The sequence below is a fragment of the Pyrus communis genome, chromosome 14, assembly GCF_963583255.1.
Source record: "Pyrus communis chromosome 14, drPyrComm1.1, whole genome shotgun sequence".
Lineage (NCBI taxonomy): Eukaryota > Viridiplantae > Streptophyta > Magnoliopsida > Rosales > Rosaceae > Pyrus > Pyrus communis.
Genome location: NC_084816.1, coordinates 17,872,739 through 17,897,384, shown reverse-complemented (window position 1 = coordinate 17,897,384; position 24,646 = coordinate 17,872,739). Strand labels below are relative to the sequence as shown.

At 37.2% G+C, this 24,646-nt stretch overlaps 3 protein-coding genes across 3 annotated transcripts; 2 read left to right on the top strand and 1 right to left on the bottom strand.

The window, feature by feature from the left end:
• Positions 1-1,807: 1,807 nt before the first annotated feature.
• LOC137714486 (ribonuclease 3-like protein 3) lies at positions 1,808-11,036 on the top strand. Its single transcript, XM_068453688.1, has 8 exons — positions 1,808-2,270; positions 2,583-2,738; positions 2,834-3,210; positions 3,329-3,492; positions 5,514-5,929; positions 7,978-8,136; positions 8,272-8,624; positions 10,234-11,036. Exons 1-8 carry the CDS (start codon positions 1,929-1,931, stop codon positions 10,442-10,444), a joined length of 2,178 nt encoding a protein of 725 aa, XP_068309789.1. The 5' UTR covers positions 1,808-1,928; the 3' UTR covers positions 10,445-11,036.
• A 1,458-nt stretch (positions 11,037-12,494) lies between these two features.
• Positions 12,495-14,160, bottom strand: LOC137715086 (alpha-1,3-arabinosyltransferase XAT3-like). Its single transcript, XM_068454308.1, has 3 exons — positions 14,043-14,160; positions 13,834-13,911; positions 12,495-13,660 (listed from the first exon to the last, which is right to left on the bottom strand). Exons 1-3 carry the CDS (start codon positions 14,158-14,160, stop codon positions 12,495-12,497), a joined length of 1,362 nt encoding a protein of 453 aa, XP_068310409.1.
• Positions 14,161-19,280: 5,120 nt separating this feature from the next.
• Positions 19,281-19,841, top strand: LOC137714815 (uncharacterized). The gene has a single exon (XM_068453946.1). It carries the CDS (start codon positions 19,281-19,283, stop codon positions 19,839-19,841), a length of 561 nt encoding a protein of 186 aa, XP_068310047.1.
• The last annotated feature ends 4,805 nt before the right edge of the window (positions 19,842-24,646 follow it).

Below are 24,646 nucleotides of genomic sequence, written 5' to 3'. Positions count from 1 at the left end.
GAAACCTATTAGTTAGTAAGTAGTTGTGATAGTGTCGGTGGTGGTGGAGCATTTTACACTCACACCTGCCGTACTTGAACCAACTGACCGTACTTATCTAGAAATAATGAAACAAAAATTCTTGAGTGCTCCGTAGTATTTGATATTCTAAGTGTTTTAATCAGTATATTTTAGTTTTTGTATTATTAAACAAATATCTAGCGGTTAGAACATAGTACCTAAAAAAGTTTCATACTGAAAATCTAAAATTATCATACTCATACCTGTAGTACTTGAATGATTGAATCCACATTTGCAGCTCAACTGACCGTACAATTTTGTATGATATATAAAACCGCTACCAAAAATTCTTATATGCTCTGAAATAACAGGTATTCTAAGTGTTTTAACTGTTAAATCATAATTTTTGTATATTTAAACATAAATCTAAAACACTTATTGTGCTGGGTGCTCGAGAAAGTCCCAACCGTTACACTTGCTAGAAAATCCCTTTGTATATTCCATTTGTCCAACTATTTAATAGAGGCGGGACCTATTGTATTAATAGGTTCTACTTTTTTTCTCTAACAAATATTAGACCTATCAATACAGTAGGTGTGACATCCCACATCGCCCAGGGGAGTGATCCTTAAATATATATTCTCATCCTTACCTAGAACGAGGCCTTTTGGGAGCTCATTGGCTTCGGGTTCCGTAGGAACTCCAAAGTTAAGCGAGAAGGGGACTAGAGCAATCCCAGGATGGGTGACCCACTGGGAAGTTGCTCGTAAGTTTCCAAAAACAAAACCGTGAGGGAATGGTAAGCCCAAAGCGAACAATATCGTGCTATGGTAGTGGACCGGGCGCGGGAAGTGATCCGCCCCGGGCCGGGATGTGACAAATTGGTATCAGAGCCAATCCCTGGCCGGAAATGTGCCGACGAGGACGTCGGGCCCCTAAGGGGGGTGGATTGTGACATCCCACATCGCCCAGGGGAGTGATCCTTAAATATATATTCTCATCCTTACCTAGCACGAGGCCTTTTGGGAGCTCATTGGCTTTGGGTTCCGTAGGAACTCCAAAGTTAAGCGAGAAGGGGGCTAGAGCAATCCCAGGATGGGTGACCCACTGGGAAGTTGCTCTTGAGTTCCCAAAAACAAAACCGTGAGGGAATGGTAAGCCCAAAGCGGACAATATCGTGCTATGGTAGTGGACCGGGCCCAGGAAGTGATTCGTCCCGGGCCCGGATGTGACAGTAGGTCTCATTTCTATTGAAGATTTGATACAAATGTAATATATAAAATGTAGCAAGTATATCATTTTTTAAGTAAAGGATCATTAAAAGAAGAAAGCAACAATTAATCGAGAAAAGTGCTTAGAGAATTGGTAATTCATGAGTTAATAGGTCATTTGTTGCTGTTCTTTCCTGAAAGTTAATGTTTTGAACTTTTCAAGCTGTCTGAATTAATATAGCATTATTTTGACATACTAGTCTTGGGCCCATAATATATAGATTTGAAGAGAACGATGAGATCTACAAGATTTGTATCTGTGCAGAAAGTGCACTTAAAATATGAACGTATTATGTCGTTTTAAATTTTAGCATTTTCAACCACACTTAAATTATTTATTGAACGAGTAACGTACTGTTTAAACACTAAGTACTCAAGTCAAGTGAGATGGAATCTGGAATGTAATTTTGATGCAACCCGTTTCCACACTGCCCCTCGACCATCTGTCCTTGGTATTTTTTTTTTTTTTTTTTGTGTGTCGTTTAAAGCTGGTCACTTTAAATAAAGATGTACTTGCATTCGAACCCATCACGGACCAGGTGCTTCAAACTCAGAACGACGACTTCAGAGTAAACTCCAACTTCCAACCTGCATCAAACCCATCAAAAACCTATAAAATAAAATAAATAAAAAACTCCGCAAATCACGATTTCAATCATGGATCGTACGGTCCAGCCATCGCTGGAAATGCAGCAATCCGTGGCAGCCGTGGAGCAAATCGTGGGCTACGATTTTAGGAACAAGAGGCTTCTAGAAGAAGCTCTGACCCACTCCTCTTACTCCGAATCGCCGTCGTACCAGCGCCTCGAATTCGTCGGCGACGCCGTACTCAGCCTCGCCCTCAGCAACCACTTCTTCCTTGCTTATCCTGGGGTCGAACCCGGCACTCTCTCTCTGCTGCGCTCCGCCAACGTCAGCACCGAGAAGCTCGCACGTGTGGCTGTCCGGCACGGCCTTTACTGCCACCTCCGCCACAATGCACCTGCTCTCCGGGATAAGGTTCGTTACTATTAATTAATTAATTAATTATTCTCTTTGTTCTCAATCAATTTCATTTTTTCTGATTCTCTGTTTTATGTGTGGAAAGAAAGAACAAAAGGAGGAACATTTTACCTGGGTTTTTGTTTTTGTTTATATTTTCTTGTTGTCTGGATTTGTGTCGGAAAAGTTTAATTGTTTCATAGGTATTAATTTTGTTATCTGTTAATATTTTTCCCATTTTGGTTTCCGGGTTAATTTTCTTAAAAGGATTGTTGTTGTCAATCAATGGTGTAATTTTAGGATTTGTCTGCAATTTGTTCTAAATTTTAGGTTAGGGAGTTTACTGAAGCTGTCACTGGAGAAGACGAGACGCCGCTTGTATATCGTGGTTCTGTGAGAGCTCCTAAGGTTCTTGCAGATATGGTGGAGTCTGTGGCAGCAGCAATGTATGTTGACTTGAATTTGGATCTGGAAAAATTATGGATGGTGTGTATTTGATTACCTTCTGTTAAGTTTCCAAGCGTTTAGAAGTTGGATATAACCTGTTAGTTTTTGTTGTTGTTGTTGATATACATTTGTAGAAATTTAGGTGCCTTTTGGAGCCTATAGTTACTCTTGAAGAAGTGCAAGGTCAACCTCAACCTGTTACAGTGTTGTTTGAGCTTTGCCAGAAGCACGGGAAACATGTTGATATCAAACATTGGAGAGATGAGACCAAAAGTATTGCTAGTGTCTATGTTGATGGCGTGTTTGTTGCCTCGGGTTCTTCTGAGCAGAAGGAGATTGCCAAGTTTGATGCTGCTAAGATAGCTCTTTTAAAGTTGTCAAATTCGTTGGGGGTAAGTGGCAGGTCGATGAGATTTATTGCAGGAATTGATGGAAAGTTTCAAATTGAAGAAGCAAAACAGAAGTTGCATGAGCTTTGTGACAAGAAGAAGTGGCCTAAACCAATTTACACGTATGAATCTCTTTGCCCTGATCATGACCTCTGAACATATTTGAAGAAAAACACTCTATTGTTGGAGTTAATGTTGTCTATTCTGTAGTTATGTAGATTTTCTGTTTTTCTATTGCAGCATTGAGAAAGATGAAGGTCCTTCACATGAGAAGAGATTTGTATCCTCAGTCAAAATTGCAACTGCGGATGGTGTACTATACATAACAGGAGATGAAAGGCCGAGAATAAAAGATGCGGACAACTCTGCAGCTTCGTCAATGATCTGTGCTTTGCAAGAATCTGGTTATATATGATGCAACTCTAATTCTTTTTATTTTCTCGTACCTCCTGCTGCATTTGAAATTTGAATGCATAGTTTAGAGGAAAACTCTGTATGCAACATAAGAGCTTGCAGTTATGCAATAACAACGATGGATTATAGGAAAATGTTGCGTTTCATGCCCAATAGATTTCGGTTAGGATTTGAGCCTGTAACATTTGTTTGTGGTCGTCGTAGTTTTCAGACTGTTTATCCCCTGTTTCAAGTGATTGTTTGATTGGATGGAGTTTACTGGTGGTCCATCTTCTTCTCTCTCTACCTCCATAGCAACCTTGAGCTCTTTAACCAGCACTTGGAACCAGCACAATCTGATTTTTACTCAACTAAGACTCCCATATTGACCCAAACCCACAGTGCTGCACAATGCTATACTCTCAACATCGATAAATTAGTATTGTTTTGTTTTCTGGTAAATAAAATTTTATAATATAATGTTAAGTAACAAATTTGATAGTGAAATGTGTGTAGATTAATGACATTCATACCACATTTTTATACTACATGATGTGATAAATAAATCTACCCCTCAAATTTTAACTCATTTAATGTGGATATTTATCTCATGAAGATTTGAGTTTATCTGATTAGATGTTAATTGAGTGTAGTGCTAGTGACGGCTCTCGTGAGTAAAGAACCTATGTGGTTTTACAAATGTAATAGGTGTAATATTATGGGAAGAACTAGATTAAGCCACACAATTGGTAAATCGTAACGATTAGATATCGAACTCGACATTCATGTATGAGTCAAAGCTTATACTTCTCAATTACAAATAAAAAAAATATCAACAAAAGTAAAACATAATGCTAGTGACGGCTCTCGTCATAAAGAAATGTGCCTGTTTCTCTTCTGAATTTGTGATTGTTTTGGTTTACATGATGAGAGAAGAGACCAAAAACGAAAACTAAGAATCAAACATTTAGGATGAAGATTTAGCTCCTGCAAAGACAGCCATGGATCAGTGAAAAGGCTACTACTCACACTCATTTTTACCTCTCTCACACCCCTTGTTAATTTTTGTCTTTTAATATTCTTCAATTAATTCAATCGGACAATTGAAAATTAAGAAACATGTGTGATAAGTGTATAAAAACTGATATGTTAGTTTGTATAGGATTGTGACAGATGTCATTGATCCAATGGTTTATGTTAGTCATGCTAGAGTCAATTAGAATGAGTGCAAATAATATAAATACTCTTATTATCGTTGTATTAATCACATTCTGTAAATAGAAAGAAAAGAATTCATTCTCACTTTCTCACCCTAAAGTTCTCTATCTATCTCTCTCTAAAATTTATTTATGCTATCGTAGTGTTAGAGCAGGTTGATCCACTAATGGCCACATGCGTTCTACGTCATTCTATTTGTGTTGTTCACGTATTAAATTTGAAAATTTACCAGAAAGCGTATGAGAATATGAGGATAGCATCACCCTACTAAGAAATTATTGCATTTCAGCTCTTTAAGGTTAGGTTAGGAATTATATTTGAGGCTGTAATATCTCCAACAGGATCCTCTCTGGATCATTTTGGTGAGAATTATATGGATATGTGAATCGTGTTAATTTATCGTACATCTTATGATCAATTTTTATAATTAATATTTGTGTTTAATTTTAAATAAAAATATTATCCTGCCAGCTGATAATTATAAAGATTCGTGAATCGTGTTAATTCATTGTACAACTTATGATCAATTTTTATTAATTAATATTTATGTTTAATTTTAAATAAAAATATTATCATGCCAGCTGGCTGCCAGACCATTGGATCTGGACGCAAACGGGGAATAGAATCCGATGATTCATCAACCAATCCCCAGATGACAACATCGGCTAAACTGCTTTACCCTTTCTCTTTCTCTTTTCCTTTACCATTCTTATTCGTTACTTTACTTTTACTATTAAGGTTGCTTAACCTAATTGCTTTCCATCACAACTAAAGAGTTATTTTCTGGTATCCAATTCCAAATCCAACTAGCTAGTTTTGCTTCAACATACATCAACGACGATCTTCCAATTCAGCAACATGACAGTCTTCAGCACTACCTCAGCATCCCTCGATCGCGAGCTCCCGCCATCGCCTGAAATGAAAGATAAAGTGACGGCCATGGAGAAAATCGTAGGCCACAACTTCAAGAACAAGAGGCTTCTAGAGGAAGCTCTCACACACCCCTCCGTCACAAACTTCCCATCGTATGAGCGTTTAGCTGTGCTCGGTGACGCTGCCCTTGGCATGGCTATGAGTAAGCACCTCTTTCTTGTTTACCCCGACATGAATCAAGGTGACTTCTCTAAGCTCCGGTCCACCAATGTTAGTACGATGAAGTTCGCACGCGCTGCTGTAAAACATGGGTTTGATCACTGCCTTCGTCACAATTCTCCTGCTCTCGAAATTCAGGTCATTGTTTGTGCTCTCTGGTTTCTTTTAATTATTTCATACATTATTATTTTAGTACTTTGCAAGTTGAATTTGCATTTTGCAATTTGTGGAGGTTTTTTTTTAATTTTTTTAATTTTTAATTTCCACAGGAGCTTAAGCTTTTATTGACACACTAAAAAAGTACACCAAATATAAGGAAATGGAATCGTGCAGAATGAGTTTTTTTTTTTTTTTTTTCTTTTTTAACAAGCAAATACCATCTTCCCTTTTTTTTTTTTTTTTTTTTTTTCCTTCTAATTACTGATATATCCTAATATATATAACCTGAAGAAAGAAAAAAAAATGTAAAATATTTATATTTATATGTAAAATAGTGGTAAGTTTGAATAAAATAGCATGTTTATGCAAATGGCCTTTTACCACATTAGTGTAAAGGAGTTGAGCTAATGCATGTCGACGTGGTTAATTTAACAAAAAAAATATTTTTATATTGTAAGAAATACTAATGTACCTGTTACAATTATTTGAAAAGGAAAAAAAATGCTCATTTTTACACAAATGTGAAAACAACCATATAAGGAATCAAAAGTCTAATATCATGTAATTTTTGTTATTAATATGCATTGAAATTATGACATTTAAAATTTTCTTTTCCAAGTCCACATAAGCAATTTTTTTTTTTAGAACAAGTACAATATTTATTGAAGTGAGGGGAATTCGTACAAAATGAGGATAAGATGCATAAATGGGTCTCCAAAAAAACCTTACCAGGAATTTCAATCTGGTCAAAAGAAAAAATAGTGTCCCGCACAAACAACTTTGAAGATTAGCTATCCTCAAAACAAAGTTACATCAACTCCATATAAGTTTGAATAAAACTAAAAGTCCGCATAAGCATTTGAGAATGTGCATTTGAGAAGGTTTAATTGAATGAAATAATGCAAAATAAACGTAGATAACAAGTAATTGATTAGGAATGACAATTCTTAACCATTAAATCCAATAACCGTGAATAACCGTCCGAATTGATTGGATTTGAGTATGAAAATTCGGATATAATTTGGATATGGGGAAAAACCGTGAAAATATTCGGTTATGGTTTTGGATATGGTTATAGGGGTTCTCAATCCGTATTCGTTCTCAAATCCGAACCGAATTATATATAATATAATAATAAATATATAATATATATATATATATATATTTTTTTTTTTTTTTTATTCACCGAATCCATTACATTGAGAATACAAAAGTTGCACTGTGTGAGTTACATTTTGTAGGTAAGTTAAAATTTTTGATATAAATCAAAATCTATGAGAATCCAGACCAATAGAACTTATGAGAGACATAAAAAATCAGCCAACTTTATCAATGTTTAGCTTTAATTTTTATGCTCTACAAGATCCATTCATTAAATCATTTTATATATCAAATATTTAATGACGAAATTAATATTTACTAAATTATCATGAGTCAATTGAATTAATATATTTTTTGTATTGGCAAAGATGGGTATAACAGTCAACCGATAAGGAATCCATTACCCGGTGGGTATGGCTATGGATAATACCCGATGGTTAATTGGCGGTTATGGATATGGTTAATTTTCGTGGTTATGGAGATGGATATAACATTTCTATCCCCAAACTGAATCGTTGACATTCCTATAATAGACACAAAGTCAATCATATTAGGTGTAATTAAGTTTGGTTGTTGCTTAGTTAGAGCCTAATCATTTAGTTATTATTAGAAAAATTTATCATGGTTGGTTTTAGTTGAAAAAAAAATCCAATTCCAAAAGGTATACTCATATATAATTAGCTAGAGACATTAGCATATTACATGCACTTTTGGTTACCAATTAATTAACTAGTGTGAAACTTTCTTTCTTATTTCTAAACGCTGTCACAATAGTTAGTATTTTAAAAGCTGGTGTCTCTAGCCTTGTATATATTTACCTCTTTTGATGTAAGTTTCCCTTTTTGAAATTTGTATAAATCATTTGTCGTTAAGTAATGGTACTTTTACTCTTAGTTTTATGAGCAATATTTTGATTTAAGTTTTAGGTTGGGGAGTTTGCCAAAGCGGTTTCGAATGAAGAAGATGAGACGGATCTTTTATATGGTGGGACTATGCAGCCCAATCATCCTCTTGCAGATATTGTGGAAGCAGTGGCAGCTGCCATATACATTGACTTGAACTATGATCTGGACAAACTATGGAAGGTGCGTATTTCATTATAGCTTGTTTCATTTTATATGACAATTATGGAAACCTTATTGAGTTTGTAATTAGGGTTTGTAAGTTGGTTTGAACTTTAACTAGTGGTTTTTGTGTTATCTGCTGTGGTACATTTGTAGACATTTAAGCATGTCTTGGAGCCTATGGTTACTCTCGAAGACTTGCTGGATCACCCTGTGTCAAATTTGTTTAAGTTTTGCCAAAAGCATGGAAAGCGCTTTGAGATCGAGAAGGCGAGAAATTATGATAAAAATATAAGTATTTGTAATGTGTATGTTGATGGAAACTGCATTGCCTCGGCTATTGGAAAAAATATTTCAATTGCCAAGCGTCATGCTGCAAGAGAAGCCCTATCTAAGTTGTCCAAATTCGGCACAAGCTATGGGTCGTTTGAAGTTGTTGCTGAAAATGAACCTAAAAAGATTTTGAAGGAGCTTTGTGAGAAGAAGAGCATCGGTAAACCAACTTACAGGTATGAACATATTCAAAAACAAAAAAAAAATTGTGTTTTTAGAAGGGAATTGTTATTAGCACTCCAAAAATCTCATTCTACACTCCAAACTTTTTATATTAAAAAACAAAAATACATTTGTGAGGAGTGTGAAATGAGATTTTTGGAATACAAATAACACTTCCCTTTTAGAATTAGGGTAAATTACATTTTGCACTCTCAAGTTTGGGTACAATTACAACTTTTACAACATCTTTAAAACATTTCAATTTCATACATTTGCTATTATTTCATTTCAATTTCGTACAACTGTCTCAATTTCTGTTAATTTTTCCGTTATCTGCTTAGGTGGATCTCACGGGCCCATTATACTTGTGCCATGTGGATTAAAAATTAATAAAAGAATAATTTTACTTAGAAATGTTAACATAAAAAGGAAAATAAATTAAAATATAATTTGATTTCAAATAATAGTGGGTCCACCCTTCTACACTTATCTTCAGCCTCTCCGTCAGCTCCTCCCCCTTCAACCCTAGTCGTAATCTTCACCCAGCCACACCTCTATCTCCCTCCCCGCTGCCACACACCTCTCCTTCTCTCTCTAACTCAACCCCCACCCCACGCTTTCTCTTGCTGTGCTTTCTGTGACTTCCAACAATAGCGTTACGGTCAGTGACGCCGATTTCGAAGCTTGTTCAATACTCCAGTAATGGTCGCTCCCCTGCCATCAAGCCTCTTCGCAGCGGACTCTTCCTTGTCGATTTCATCGGCTTGTACGGTAAATCGAAGCGGATCCGCAGGAAATTCGGAGCCGCCTTAAAGAGAAATAACAAATCTCAATCAGATCCCTTGTTGAAGCCTCCATCTCTGCCTCCGGCTTCTGTCATGTAGTGGTCGAACGCAGTGGAGTTTGTCCCGTCTTCTGGGTTCCTGCATAACCTGTGGGTTTTCCTTGGGTGGTGTGGATCTGGGTTCTTATAGTTTGGTGGGTCGCGATGGATTTTTGTGAGTTGAGCCACTTTTCAATCTTTGCTTCAATTCTTTGAAATTCATGGATTTTCCAGCATTTTTGGTTGTTTTGGGTTTGCAAATGGGTGGGTTGCAATGGAGTAGTGCTTAGTGCTAGCAAGGTGGAGACTCTGAGATGGGAGCAGCGCAAATAGAAAGGGAGGAAGAAGAAAGACAAAGCACCACCATGCCGGTGCAAATCGTAAGAGGCAGAGCTGGTCAAGGGAAGCGAGGGAGTCGAGTGGCTCCCAGAGAAGAAGAGAGAGAATAGTGAGGGGTGGGCGGAGGCCAAGAGAAGAAGAGACAGTAAGGAAATGGTGGGGTGGAGAAGGAGAGAGTGGGCACTTTCTATAAGTAAAAGTTATTTTATTAATTTTTAATCCACGTAGCACAAGTATAATGGGCCCGTGAGACCACGTAAGCAGATAATAGAAAAATTAACAGAAATTGAGTTGTACAGAATTGAAATGAAATAATAGTAAATGTATGAAATTGAAATGTTTTAAAGATGTTGTAAGAAGTTGTAATTGCATTCAAACTTGAGGGTGCAATATGTAATTTACCTTTAGAATTATGTTGTCAATAATATTTATAAATAATCCAAATACCTTTTCTACTGTAGAATTGAGAAAGAATTTGGTCCTGTGCATGAGAAGAGATTTGTATCATCAGTTGAAATTGAAACTTTAGATGGTGTGCTATATAAGAGAGGAGATGAAAAGCCAAGAAAACGAGATGCGGAGAATTCTGCGGCTTCCTTGATGATCATTATGATGAACACTAAAGAAGCAACTAAAATTAAGGGTGGCTATTTTCCAGAGGAAGCCTTTTAAGGGAAGGGATTCCTATTTTTCGAAAAAAATAAGGACATCCTCTTAACCATTATATTTGGCTTTAATGAAATCCTGTGGTTGAAATTCTGTGGCCTATGATTTAATCTCAGTTATAAAATTTCGTTAAAGTCAAATATAATGGTCAAGAGGGTGCTCCTATTTTTTTTTGAAAAATAGGAATTCCTTCCCTTAAAGGGCCTGATTTTCCAGAAGCAGCTAAAATTAAGGGTGGCTATTTTCCCTCAGTACTCTACAAACTTTGGGTAATGATTCGTTGGGTGATAAGGCTGCTTGTTTTTTGTTTCACAGGAATAATTCTGTTGGTTATTTTCTTTGCTGTGGTCGGTTCTTGTCTGGAATACTTTTTTTTTGGTTGAAACTTGGCTGGAATACTTTCATATAACAAAGAATAGCCTTATGGAGTATAATAGGGGCTCTCAATTAGTTATCGGGTAGCCTTTCGCTTGATTTCCGTTGATTTCCACGTTTGCAGGCCACTTTTGATTCCTCTTGGAATTTGAAGAGCTTGTTTGTATGGCCTTGTTTGATGTTCATTACTGAATAAGATTGTTGGTCATGGATTGAATGTTAATCATGTTATATGTTCATGTGCTGTACCAGATTTCGCAACCCATGATAAGGAGATATTTTTATGGGTAGCATAGAATTAAGAAAAAACTAGATATAGGTAGAAGGTATATAATCGAGAGGCTTGAATATAGGTAGAAGGTATATAATCGAGAGAAAGATGAGAGGGTAGGGATGTTTAGTGGCTGAGAAAACTTTGGGTTTAAAGATCCCAGATTTGGATCTAGTCTGCACAAGATGAATAGAAGTTGGGGGAAGAGAAGGAGGGGGTGGGGGTGGTTGTGTTGATGGTGGGGAGGGTGATGGTGATGGTATAGTACTGGTGTTTGAAGATGAGGGTGGCGGGATAGGTGGAGAAGAAGGAGAAATGATAGTGATCAATTTATCCTTCTCTTTTCTTGTGTTGTTAATTGGTCTTTCTTGCGCTTCAGATCCTATGTCATGAGCACATGATGGTGGGTGATTAGGGCATCAAGTCGCGCTAATCACATGATTTCATTCGTGTGTGATCATGAATGAAGTTATGAGACAAGATAGAAAAATCATGCTGGAACATGATTGAAAATGTAAAAACATGTTGCTCGATTGTTACTCCACTCAGCCCATGTAAGCCAATGCCACCACTTCCTAGGGTGAGCACTGGTAAAACACCTCAAATAGGTTTCTAAGCACCTATTGAGCACCTCAGTCTGCCCATCAGTTTGGGGGTGATAACCAGAGCTTAAACAAAGTTTAGAACCTTGGAGTTTGAAGAACTCCTTCCAAAATGCACTCAGAAATACAGGATCTCTATCACTCCCTATGAAGGCAGGCATTCCAAGGGTGATGGTGATGGTATAGTACTGGAGTTTTAAGATAAGGGTGGCAGGATAGGCTGAGAAGGAGAAATGATGGTGATGAATTCATCACTCTCTTTTCTTGTGTTGTTAATTGGTCCTTCTTGCGCTTCATGTCTTATGTCATGAACACATGATAGTGGGTGTTTAGGGCATCAAGTTGCGCTAATCACATGATTTCATTTGTGTGTGATCATGAATGAAGTTATGAGATGAGATAGAAAATTCATGCATGAACATGATTGAAAATGTAAAAACATGTTGCTTGATTGTAGCACCACTTCCAAATTTAAGGTGCTAGTGGATTTATTTCTTGAGGAGTAATTTTTTGCCTATGTGAACTTCGACCTACAAATATTATTAGTGCAAAGTTTTTTATCAACTTAGCATTTTGATATGCAATTTTTGTTTTTAGATGATAGGCATTTATTTATGTCATGGGAATGAAATCAGAGAATGCTGGAGGCTCCTTCAATCAATTGTAGGAAATTATTGTGTTTTCATGCCCAATTATGATTGCTTAGAACTTGAGCCTGACAGGAAGCTACTTACAATAAATGGCTATCAACATTTGATACATATTTGCAAACAGTTGAATTCTACCAAGTACTACAATGTTTGGTTCTTTAATTTGAAGGAGTGGAGCCTCCAACAAGTTTTAGAGCTTCAGCGAGGGTTTCTCGGAACCTCACCATGTTAACCTTCAGATTTTGTCCATCAACGTACACAGCCCTAAAAGCCCGATAGCCCTTCAAGGAAATAGACATGGGATCCGTGATGACCGGGTGATCTGGACCATAGTCATCAATCAGTGAACTCTCCTCTGGTTTAATCTTGTATTCCAAGTAATTTAGCCCCATTTCACTCGCCGGTCCACCATAATAGTTAGCTGATGGCCAATCTAGGCCCAGCGGTACCACTTGCACCAACACTGCCCCAGCTGGCAAGAACAGTGCATTTGTAAGGCCAGCACCGTGAGCCCCAACCATGACGCTACAAGAGTTCACTAAGCCCGAAAATGTGTCCAAGTTAGATGTCTGGTTAGGCGTTGCAGCGATAACCTGAAAGCCTAATTCTTCCATCATTTCCACCATCTTATCTTCATTCAAAAACTTCCTTGTTTTGCGACGAGATATAAGAACTAGCACTGGTTTTTCCCCCATCTGATTTGAGACATCCTTCATTTTCAGCATGTATGATTCTCTTAGGAACTGCTTGAAGTCAAACATGGAGTACCCTCCTGGAATGTCGGAAGAATTTAGCGCTAAGTTGTCATGAAACTTAAGGCCTATGACAGCTCCAGGATAGCAGTGAGCACTTCCATTTTCAACCGAATTTATCACATCATAACTGGACAACGATGATAGAATTCGTTCGTACTTGCTAACCCACCATGGCTTAAAATCAGTTATGACAAACTGAAGCTGGGATCGAAAGCGGCGTGACATGATGAACAAGGGGATGATGATCTCATTGAATTCGTGAAATAGGTTTCCGGTGAAGCCACCAGAAGAGAATATCATAGCTGGGATGTTGTAAGAAAAATTGCAAGCCGGAGGAGTACTAATGTTTCCATGTAGTATTTGCACTGGTGTGACAGCCTTCATTGCAGTCCCATCCTCTTTCCTTGCATATGGCTGAACCTTGTATTCAACTTGGGCTTCATTTGAAGGTACATAAACTGTTAAAGCATTCTTGTCAACTATAATTGGTCTATTAGCCACGCACACTTCCGAGTGAACGTCGGAGTGGCAAGAAAACCCGGTGGTTTCGAGTTGAATTCGATCTACCCCTGCAGTTCATAATTTCATATTACTTACGCAATCAAAACAAGAAATCTCGAATTGGGTCAGCCATAATGGTAGCTCAAGTGGTTAAAAACATTTTAATTCAGCACCCCATGTTTTGCGTCCGATTCATGAAAAAATAAGTACATAATCAAAATGGAATGAACGAAAAAGAAACCTCTAACTAGTCTTCTGAAGAGAGAATTGAGAGGCTCTTCCACTCCAATGACTTTATCATCTTTTCTGGCGTGCATCCCTTCAATTTCAAAACTCAAAAATTAGTGAAATCATGGCTACAGTGAAACAAGGATAATCTTAATCACAACCATTACCTTCGCTTAATTAACGAAATGTGACTAAACTAAATCGAAAATTAAGAAAACTTACATGTTTCAAAGGGATTAATATTGGGGGTGAATGCAGCATAAAGCAAACCAATTGTAAGCAAGAAAATCATTGAAATTGTTGAACCAACCACCCCAGTTTTTGAGTCCTTCGCCATCATCGATCTATGATCCAAAACTCCTCAAAATTTTCAAGTCATGTATCAAAAAAAACAACAAGACAATTTAGAAATTATTATCCAAAGACTTAGCAATATTTTTTCCCTCTCAGTTTGTTAAGATGCAGGCATCAACTTTGTTTATTCCTAGTTGTTTATATTAAATTTGATATATTTAATTCAGAGATAGCGCAACGTGAGCTGCACTGCAGTTTTTGCAGAACCAGTTTTTGGTAACATTTGCTGGAGTCGTATAAACATAATATTTGTTTACGTGATGGTCGTTAGCCCCTATTTTTATAATTGCTTAATGAATATTTTAATTTTGATAAACATCATTTGCGTGAGTCCAGCATAAGACCTCCTCCAAGTAACTGGCGGCTTTGTGATCTAGACCAATCGGTCATGTGGCTTAATGGTTCAATCATCTTCATTGGGAACACTGTCATTGATGCCTCTGGCTCTTGTTCTTTTGGTTTATTTAATCGAGTAAATTGTCGATTTTTGAACTTTCACTTAGCTTTTAATTTTTCCTCTAAACTTTTCTATTGGAAAACTAAGAATTCAAACTAATTCTTTTTAGCCAATTTCAGTTTTTCATATATTCCATCCCAATTGAGTAAATGGAAGAAGCACAATATATAAGGGTAGATAAGTTGTTTCACTCTTAAAAGTAATTGAAAAACTGAAAAATAAAATAAAAACAAAACTTCCCCTGTCTTTCTACCCACCAACTCCTATCTTTCATTTTATTTTTCCCTTCTTTTCAATCCACACATCACATGCCCTGGTATGAGAATTAGCATATGGCGTGATTGCCTTCAAGAACAGCGAAATTACTCTTTTTCTTGGAGCAGGTATTACCATATTTTTTTTTTCTCTTTGACAAATAATGAACAAGAGCAATTCCACTCAACCAAACGCAAGCAAAATAAGGTTTTAGTTAACAAAACAAGATCATCAATGCTCTATTCAAAACACAGATCACACTTTCTGATCAACTACACTTTCCATGGCCTTCCTCGTTTGACTGGAGCCTTTTACCTACGCCTATTGTCATTTGTAGTGACTGAGTGAGGCTGAACCTGTGATGAAGAAGCAGCAACTTGAGTACGTTGTGCTTGGGGTTGTGATATAGAAGCAGCAAAATGAGGAGGTTGTGAATGAGTGTGGAACATAAGGCTTCATAATTGTGAAGTATTCTCACTTTAGATACATGCCCTCGTCTTGTAACCCAAAAAACATGAGATTCAAAGTGATATTAAATACTAATGAATGAAACACTATAAGGTCAGACTAATTAATATCGAATGGATCCTGCATTGCAATCCCTCCTTTTATGATTATTGTTTCTTTTCTTTTCACACGTTTCTTTTCGTCATCATTGCCTTACCTTGTATTTTCATTTATATCAATAGAAGATGGTGTACCTGCAGAAAATTTTCATTTACACCCAAATATGTTGCTAGCTAATTCATTCCATTTATTTTATAATTGAAGTCAAGTGTGGGAGTTATACTTTGTGAAACGTCATTCCTTCCCATTAATAATCCTTGTTATAAATTCTATTGTGACGTTGTCGAACTTGCGTTTTCCGACATTGTTCTATATAAATAGCTCTATTTATTGTGTCATTGAACATATAGTTGCCAATGTCAAAGGAAAGAATTGAGTTCTTCATTTGACATGAGTATTGCGAATGTGTGCTTATGAGGATATCATGTTTTTGTACCTTGGAGGGTAGGGCACCATAACCTGCTACACCAAGCTCCGACAAAATATAATCTTAAGAACAGTGAATTTATACGTTTATAATCTGAAATCTTATACAAATCAAGTGCCATGAAGATCAAATTATTCGTCCCAAACAGATGAGTATTTCATTTTTATTTTATTTAATCTGTTTAATTATATATGTCTACGTAAATTGCTTATGAACTGCTACCTATATGTGAATTGTTTAGACCTGGCATTCGTGTCGTTTTCGTGACATATCCGATATCTTAACAGGTTGTGTCGTGTAAGATCTGTTAAAGTAAACGGGTAATATGACCCAAATGATTCGACCCGCTACCCGTTAAAGAAAATCTATTTTATGAAAAACCTAATTTGATCCCAAAAAATGAAAAACATAATACTAAATTAGTATATGTATACCACGTTGTTACATAAATATTACTTCAAAACATTAAAAAAAAAAAAAAAAAAACAAAGCATTTGATTTTCAAGTATTACATACCCCCAAAATAAGAGCTTAATGAAAAAACATTAGTACATTACTACAAAATACCAAATGTTTAAAGATATGCAAAATGAAGGGAGTTGCGTTTCAAGGTTGAGAAGCCTTGCACGTTTTTAACAATAAAACCCTTCAATTTTCATCAATCATCAAGGAGATGGTATTGGAACTTTGGCTTGAGATATTGTTTTCAAGAGTTATATTGACGATGTTTTCATTAATGCTTTCCACATTAACACTCTTCCACATAAACCAAGCATAAAAAACCAAACATCATAAACCATTAAAATGTGTTTGGTATTTTTAAATTACTTGATATTTTTATGTTTAATGTGTTTTATAATTTTTTAATCTCACTATTTGCCTATAGTATACTATAAAATAAATAAATTAAAATTTTAAATTTATATAGAATAACAGTACACTAATACATATTAATATACATATATACATATATACATATACTCTATGGCTATTGTATTTTATAGTAAGTGTTTTCAATAGTTAAAAAAAGGCTTATTATATTAGCACCCCACAAACTTAATACACCCCACATTTGCTTTTTCAATTAAATTTATCTTAATACACCCCACGTGTATTCCCATAATACCCTCACACCTCACACTATCAACATACACCTTAAATTTTCTACATACGCCTCGCATTTTCTACATACATCTCATACTCTTCACAATAGTTTCTTTCTTCGTTTTTTGTCTGTGCTGTGTACCATTTGATACAAAATCATTCACGTCATACAAGGATCGATTTGCTCAACTTTTTTCCTTACATTATTGTTTCGTAACAAGGATTTGCTCAACGTTTTTCTAACTAATGAACATTTATCAGCGAGGAGGTGTATCCTAAAAATGACAATACATTTTAACTTTCATCCACTTGTGACGGCACATTTTGAACAAGGTTTAGGCCACAAGTTCAGGTAGCCCCACATAACTAGAATTAACTTCTCAATGTTTGAGGATACAATGTTACTAAAAGTAGCTGACTTGGATATATATCCTATAGATGTGCCCTTTTGCCTATGATAGATCAGAGGGAAGCCCCGTGTCTATAACAACATACTCCTAGATAACTAAAATTGTTTTAGATAGAGAAAGGTGAATTCCAAGTTAGGCTTAGGGTTGTCAAGTAGATTCTTTGGGTGAATGGGATGAAGTATGAACTATAGAAGATATATGGCATTAGTAATTCAGTTGAAGGTGACGCACATAATTTGCCTGTCTGAACCACGAGACACAACTGTTCTGACATGTAGACACATGGTAGTCAAACTTTGCTCTTTTTCTTTTCAAAGTTTTTTCAAAGTTTGCTAGTGGAGAAAGTTGAGCTTAATCTTGAGTAAATTTCTGATTGGTGAGAATTAATTTGTTGCCACAAAAATAATGGTAATTGAAAGCGCATGTAAAGATCAACAATGGCTCTGAAGAATAAGTGGATGTGTTCTGCCACTAGCATTCTGTAAGTTAATGGCATCCCAACATGCCCGACCCTAGGGAATGAGTGGACGTGTTCTACCAATGGAGGTTAAGAGTGATTTTGAGAGTTGAAATCTTATAAATATATATATATATATATATATATATATATATATATATATATATATATATTTGGGATATGCATATAAAAAATGATTTGGGGTGTATTTAGAATTTTATTTATTTTTAAATCTTATAAGGTCGAAATTGTCATTACATATTAGATATATAAATCATTTAAATTGTGGGGTTTATTCAACATTAAGTGGGGTTGCTAATAAATCATCAAAATAACTTTTTTCTTAACATGTCGAAATGGGTTACCCGCATGTCACTGTCACATCCCAGCCCAGGTTCCACCACATCCCGGGCCTGCTCCACCACCATAGCACGATATTGTCCGCTTTGGGCCACGACCATGTTCCCACGCCCATAGGCCACCTATTGTGCTATGGTGGTGGAGCAGGCCTGGGAACTTCCCAGTGGGTCACCCATCATGCGAGTGCTCTCGCGTGCTACTCGCGTGCTACTCGCTTAACTTCGGAGTTCCCATGGAACCCGAAGCCAGTGAGCTTCCAAAAGGCCTCGTGCTAGGTAGAGATGAGAATATACATATAAGGATCACTCCCCTGAGTGATGTGTGATCTTACATCACTCTTGTGTAAACCTGTTAAGGACCAGTTAATAACGGGTCCTTATCGTGTAACCCAATAACGACCCAATTAGTTATCGTGTTGACCCGAAACCCCATTATTTTTGTGTCATTTACATGTCGTGTTAACATGTCGTATAAGAAATTGTCAGGTCTACGTCCATGTTCCCACGCCCATAGGCCACCTATCGTAACTGCGCTTAATAAGGCTCGAGCCTCCTAAACTGCTAACCGAACAAGACAAAATAGACTAAAAGAGACTCTTTTAACATTGTCAATGTGAATTTTTTTTCTTCTTCTAACATCATATATATTGATAAGTAAAAATGGATGTAGATGAATTTGTATAAAAAAAAAAGAACAAACGAAATGGCTTAAATTAATCTTTGCGATGTAATGAAAGAAATCTTTTTGATAAGCATGCATCACTTTTGGTTATGTTGGAGTTTCTAGAAAGGAGGAGTTGGTTAATTAAACTAGAATAGGTTAGGTGGTTTGCATCCAATGCGTTATTATTTAGTACGTAAGAAGAAAAACAAAAACTAAGGGAACAGAAAACTAAACATGTCAAAAGAAATGGGTTTCTTTACCTTTTGTGCTCTTAAATTTAGACCTGCGCGTACCCCCTCCTTGAGTTGTTTAATTATAAATATGATCTCCATTCATCCATTGCTTAAATCAAACAAATAATTTGTGATCACTTTAGCATCAATTTAAGAAATATACACCTTGAGCAATGGACTCCTCAATTGGATATGCAACTTTCATTGCATCCTTGCTCTTATGTCTCTCATCGTCTCCAACACCATTTATAAATGCAACAACGTCTTCATTGATTAGTAGTGTTTGCAAGCAAACCCAAGACCGATTCGGCTACAACTACAATCAATGTGTAAAATCTCTTTGGAAAGATATTCCAACTCGATCAGCATCTAATCTCAAAGATCTTGATACAGCCATTGTTAAATTAGCACTAACAAATGCTCAAAAAAGCAAAGCTTTCTTTGTCAATGCGCTCAATACCACCGGCAAAGGTATTGCTAAGGGCTTCGAAGCAGTAAAACAATGTGCAGATTCATATGATTTTGCCGTAGACGGTTTTGCTTTCTCAGTGAGAGGTATCAAAGATAATGACAAATCGGTCTCCCAAATACTCACACAAGTACAAGACGAAATTGTTCATTGCGAAAACGCATTGAGCTCTGCCGAAATTGAACTTCCTGATTTAGTATCTTTGACAAACTTTTTAACCACGTTGTGTAGGGATGTCGCATTCCTTATTACTTCCCAGTTATGAAATATCTAGAAAAGATACGTGAACAATGTATTAAATTTAATATGTATTATTTACATGCTAAATAAAATACATATGATTACTATATATTTAATTTGTAAAAGAAAAGAAAAGAACGAAAAACGAATGTAAGAAAACAAAAAGCTATTTTAATATTGAATCCTTCTGTGTTGCTCTTTTGGCTGTCCATATTACACATACACCCAGATATACTACACGTGAAAATATTAAGAACACAATATGCTATGCATTTTTATTCTTGACAGCATCAGTGGAAACTTTCAAACTATAATTCTTTGTTGATTATTCAAATTTGAAAATATGAAGAAAAAAACGCAAGACAATGTGCATATATAACTATGATAGCATTTCAAATTGATAAACCAACTATTCAAGATCTCTCTCCACGTCAGAAATGCATGGTAAAGGTCTCTCCAAGTCAGCTACACAAGTTGGATACTCTTCAACCTCTTCAACAGATAGAAAGGAATCACAATCCTTCCTTATCTAAAACTCATGTGTAACTTAGTTTTGAATTTCAATTGTAATCAGATGATATGTTTATACTGTAACCAACCTCATCTTGTAATCTCTATATAATGAAGTCCATACCTCACTCATAATTAATTGAGTTGAGTTTATGCAATCAATGTTTACAACCCTAGCTTAAATTCTTTCATGGTATCTCTGAGCTGAAGTCTAACGACAGAATTTTTGTTTTTCTCTCCTTCCATGGCTTCTCATTCTTCCTCTCCCATTCCCCTCCCAAATGTCTCCAATTTTCTCACGATCAAACTTGATCGTACTAACTACCCTCTCTGGCACGCCCAAATGCTACCTCTCCTCCGCAGTCGCAATCTTGTTTCCTTTGTAGAAGGAACCAGTAAGTGTCCTCCAGCATTCCTGAAAGATGATGATGGCAACATCACTGACACAGTCAATCCCGACTTCGAAACTTGGATCCAACAGGATGCCACTGTTATGTCCTGGATCAACTCTTCTGTTTACCCTACCGTACTTGCTGCTTTAATTGGGAAAACTAGCTCCCATTTTGCATGAACAACCCTACATGATCGATATGCTTCTCAGTCAACCGGTCGTCTTCTCCAACTCCGCAGTGAATTGATGAATACTCACAGAGGTGATTCTTCCATTTCTGAATTTTTGGATAAAATTAATTGTCTCGCAGATACTCTCTCCCTCTCTCTGGTGCTCCTATTTCAGACTCCGACGTTGTTGCCATCATTCTCAACAACGTAGGCCGTGCCTATGAAAGCACTGTTGCCTCAGCCCAAGCTCATGATGAGGCCATTACCTACAGTGCTTTGGAAGCACTTCTCCTTGGCGCTGAAAGACGACAGAAAATGCATTCTGCATTTGGTACTAACAACGGCCTCACTGCCCTTGTAGCAGGCCGCCATGGCAACCGTGCACCTGCATCTTTTCGAGGACGAGGATCCTCTACTGGGTTTCGAGGTTATAGTCATTTCAATAGTGGTCGTGGATCTTCCAATCGCCACTGCAACTCTCCTCACTCTCACCAAGGGTCCAACTCTAATCAAGGGTCTCACTCTCACCACGGGTCTAACCCCCACCCAGGCTTCCACTCTCGCCAAAATGATGGGATTCTCGGCACAGCTCCTTCCCAGGGTACTTTCACTACTGGACGCATTTAATGTCAAATCTGTAATCGTCATGGCCATTCTGCGATCGACTGTTTCAACCGCCTAAACATGTCTTATGAGGGACGCGTCTCTGCACCCCAATTGCAAGCTTTTGCTGCTACGACACCTTCTGCTTCTGCCACAGCACCTGCCATACAGGAGTGGTTGTTTGACTCAGGGGCCAATGCTCACATCACAAATAATTCTGCCAGTATTTCAAATCCTCATCCTTATAATGGCATGGACCAAGTCAATGGAGTTGTTGGTGGAACAGGTTTGACAATTTCACACATAGGCAACACTTGCATTCGTACACCTAACTCCACATTTAGATTACCCAATACCCTCCTATGCCCACATGCATCAACCAATATTATTTCCATCCATCGCTTTACAAATGAAAATAACTGCTCTCTATCCTTATATCCTAATTCGTATTCTGTTCAGGACCTTCACACGGGGAGGATGCTTTTACAAGGCCCGAGTAGAAATGGTTTCTACCCCTTCTCTGGTGTTTCATCATCAAATAAAGGCGTGTCTGCATTTTTAGGTACTAAAGTGTCCAATTCAATTTGGCACTCTAGGTTAGGTCATCCATCTACTCATATTTTAAAAAGTTTGGTTTCTAGGAATAAATTGCCCATTAAAGGCGTTGTCACTAATGAGTTCTGTCACTCATGTCCCATGGGTAAGAGCCACAAGTTACCTTTTCAATTGTCAGCCTCTAGGTATTTGTCTCCATTAGAATTGGTTCATTCCGATGTATGGACTTCACCTTCATTTTCTATCAATGGTTTTAAATATTATGTAGTATTTATTGATGATTATTCCCGCTACTCTTGGTTATATCCATTAAAATTAAAATCCGATGTTTCTTCTACTTTTGTGTCATTCAAGAAACTGGTTGAAAACATGTTTAATACTAAAATTAAATCACTCCAAATCGATGGAGGAGGAGAGTACGTAAACAACACTTTTAAAACCTTTTTGACTCAACATGGAGTTTTACATCGCTTTACATGTCCACATCATCCCGAACAAAACGGCATTTCTGAACGTAAACATCGTCATATAGTTGAAATTGGTCTCACACTACTTGCTCATTCATCCTTACCAACTTCATTTTGGGATGATGCTTTTCATACAACAACTTATTTGATCAATCGTTTACCAACTAGAGTTCTCCATGATGAATCTCCATTCCAAAAGTTGTTTCAAAAATCTCCTAAATATGATTTTCTTAAAGTTTTTGGGTGTGCATGTTTTCCATATCTTCGTCCCTATAATACTAATAAGTTACAATTTCGTTCCAAACGTTGCATTTTCTTAGGTTATTCATTAAATCAACAAGGTTATAGGTGTTTAGATATGTCCACGGGTCGCATATTTTTGTCACGTCATGTCTTATTTGATGAAACCACTTTTCCCTACAAAGAATCCATTTCTACAAAGCCTTCATCCTCCTAGTCATCTACGGTACTGACCATTGATCCCTATCCTTTAATAAATCACCCTAGGAATCCTAGCTCCATTACTTTCCCACCAAATCCGCATCCCACCTTACTATCCACCCAACCTAACCCTATTTCTCCTACTTTCCCTCAAAACCCGCACCATCCCATGCATCACACCATAACATCCACACAACCTAACCCTATTCCACCTACTTTCCCACTAAATCCACACCCCCCCCCCCCCATCCCTCCCACTATATCATCCACACAACCTCATCTTACCTATTCACCTATATTAAACAATCCTATTCCATCACCATTACCCATCTCACCTGTACACTCTATACCTGCCCTTTCCCCAATCCTATCCTCTACGAATGCAATAGGAGTTGCACCTGTCTCATCTTCCTTTCCAGGACACATTCAACCTGTTCACTCCATGGTCACACGTTCAAAGGATGGCATTCAAAAACCAAATCCCAAATATGTGCTTATTTCTGATGTGACTAATGAAATAGTTGAGCCCACTTGTTTTACACAGGCAAATAGGTACCCTTAATGGCGTATGGCAATGGCAGAAGAGTTCAATGCTCTACAACAAACAGGAACGTGGTCCCTAGTTCCTTTTCATTCTGCCATGAATGTTTTACCAACTAAATGGGTGTACCGTATTAAACGTAAAAAAATCTGATGGTTCCATTGAAAGATTTAAAGCACGTCTTGTTGCCAATGGTTTTTGTCAACAAGAAGGAATCGATTACAGCGAGACGTTTAGTCCTGTCGTCACTCATGCTACCGTCAGACTTATTCTCTCCGTGGCTCTTCATTTTAATTGGCAAATATGGCAGCTTGATGTCAAAAATGCGTTTCTCCATGGTTCTTTAACTGAGGAAGTATACATGCGCCAACCTTCTAGCTTTGTCGATCCACAATTTCCAGCACATGTATGTCATATTTGACGATCTTTATACGGCTTAAAACAGGCCCCCCGTGCCTAGTTTCAGTGCTTCTCTCAACATTTGGAAAAGCTCGGCTTTCATGCATCAATGGCAGATTCTTCACTGTTCATTTACTTCAATGGAACTACTGTTATTTATTTACTCATCTACGTTGATGACATTCTTGTTACAGGTAATAATCCATCCCACATCTCCACATTGATTCAACAATTGGGAAACAAATTTTCAATGAAGGACCTTGGGGCCTTGCATTATTTTTTGGGAATGGAAATTACGAGAACATCGACGGCCATGTATTTAACACAGTCAAAATATATCCTGGACCTACTCAAACGCACTAAAATGGCTGACGCCAAACCATTGTCTACTTCAGCCCTCCCTGGCCGCAAGCTTAGTCTGTATGAGGGTGAGCCCTTGGATGATGGTACAATTTTTTGAAGTGTTGTTGGGGCTCTCCAATACCTCTTATTCACACGGCCTGACATTGCTTTCGCTGTAAATCAAGTCTGTCAGTATATGAATTCACCCACCACTACACATTGGGCTGCAGTCAAGTGCATTCTTCGCTATTTGAAAGCCACTCATGATCGCGGTATAGTTTACAAACCCAGTTCGTTGTCCCTAACAGCCTTTGCAGATGCAGATTATGCTGGTGACCCCGATGATCGTCGCTCCACTGGTGGTCATTGCATTTTTCTAGGGGATAACTTAATCTCTTGGAGTTCTAAAAA

Excerpts from the sequence above, each read along its gene's own strand:
- LOC137714486 (XM_068453688.1), top strand. The coding sequence starts at position 1,929 with ATGGATCGTACGGTCCAGCCATCGCTGGAAATGCAGCAATCCGTGGCA. Across the intron at positions 2,271-2,582 it reads CACCTGCTCTCCGGGATAAG|GTTAGGGAGTTTACTGAAGC; the intron begins GTTCGTTACTAT and ends TCTAAATTTTAG. Across the intron at positions 8,137-8,271 it reads ATCTGGACAAACTATGGAAG|ACATTTAAGCATGTCTTGGA; the intron begins GTGCGTATTTCA and ends GTACATTTGTAG.
- LOC137715086 (XM_068454308.1), bottom strand. The coding sequence starts at position 14,160 with ATGATGGCGAAGGACTCAAAAACTGGGGTGGTTGGTTCAACAATTTCA. Across the intron at positions 13,912-14,042 it reads TATTAATCCCTTTGAAACAT|GGATGCACGCCAGAAAAGAT; the intron begins GTAAGTTTTCTT and ends TTGAAATTGAAG. Across the intron at positions 13,661-13,833 it reads CTTCAGAAGACTAGTTAGAG|GGGTAGATCGAATTCAACTC; the intron begins GTTTCTTTTTCG and ends TATGAACTGCAG.
- LOC137714815 (XM_068453946.1), top strand. The coding sequence starts at position 19,281 with ATGGACTCCTCAATTGGATATGCAACTTTCATTGCATCCTTGCTCTTA.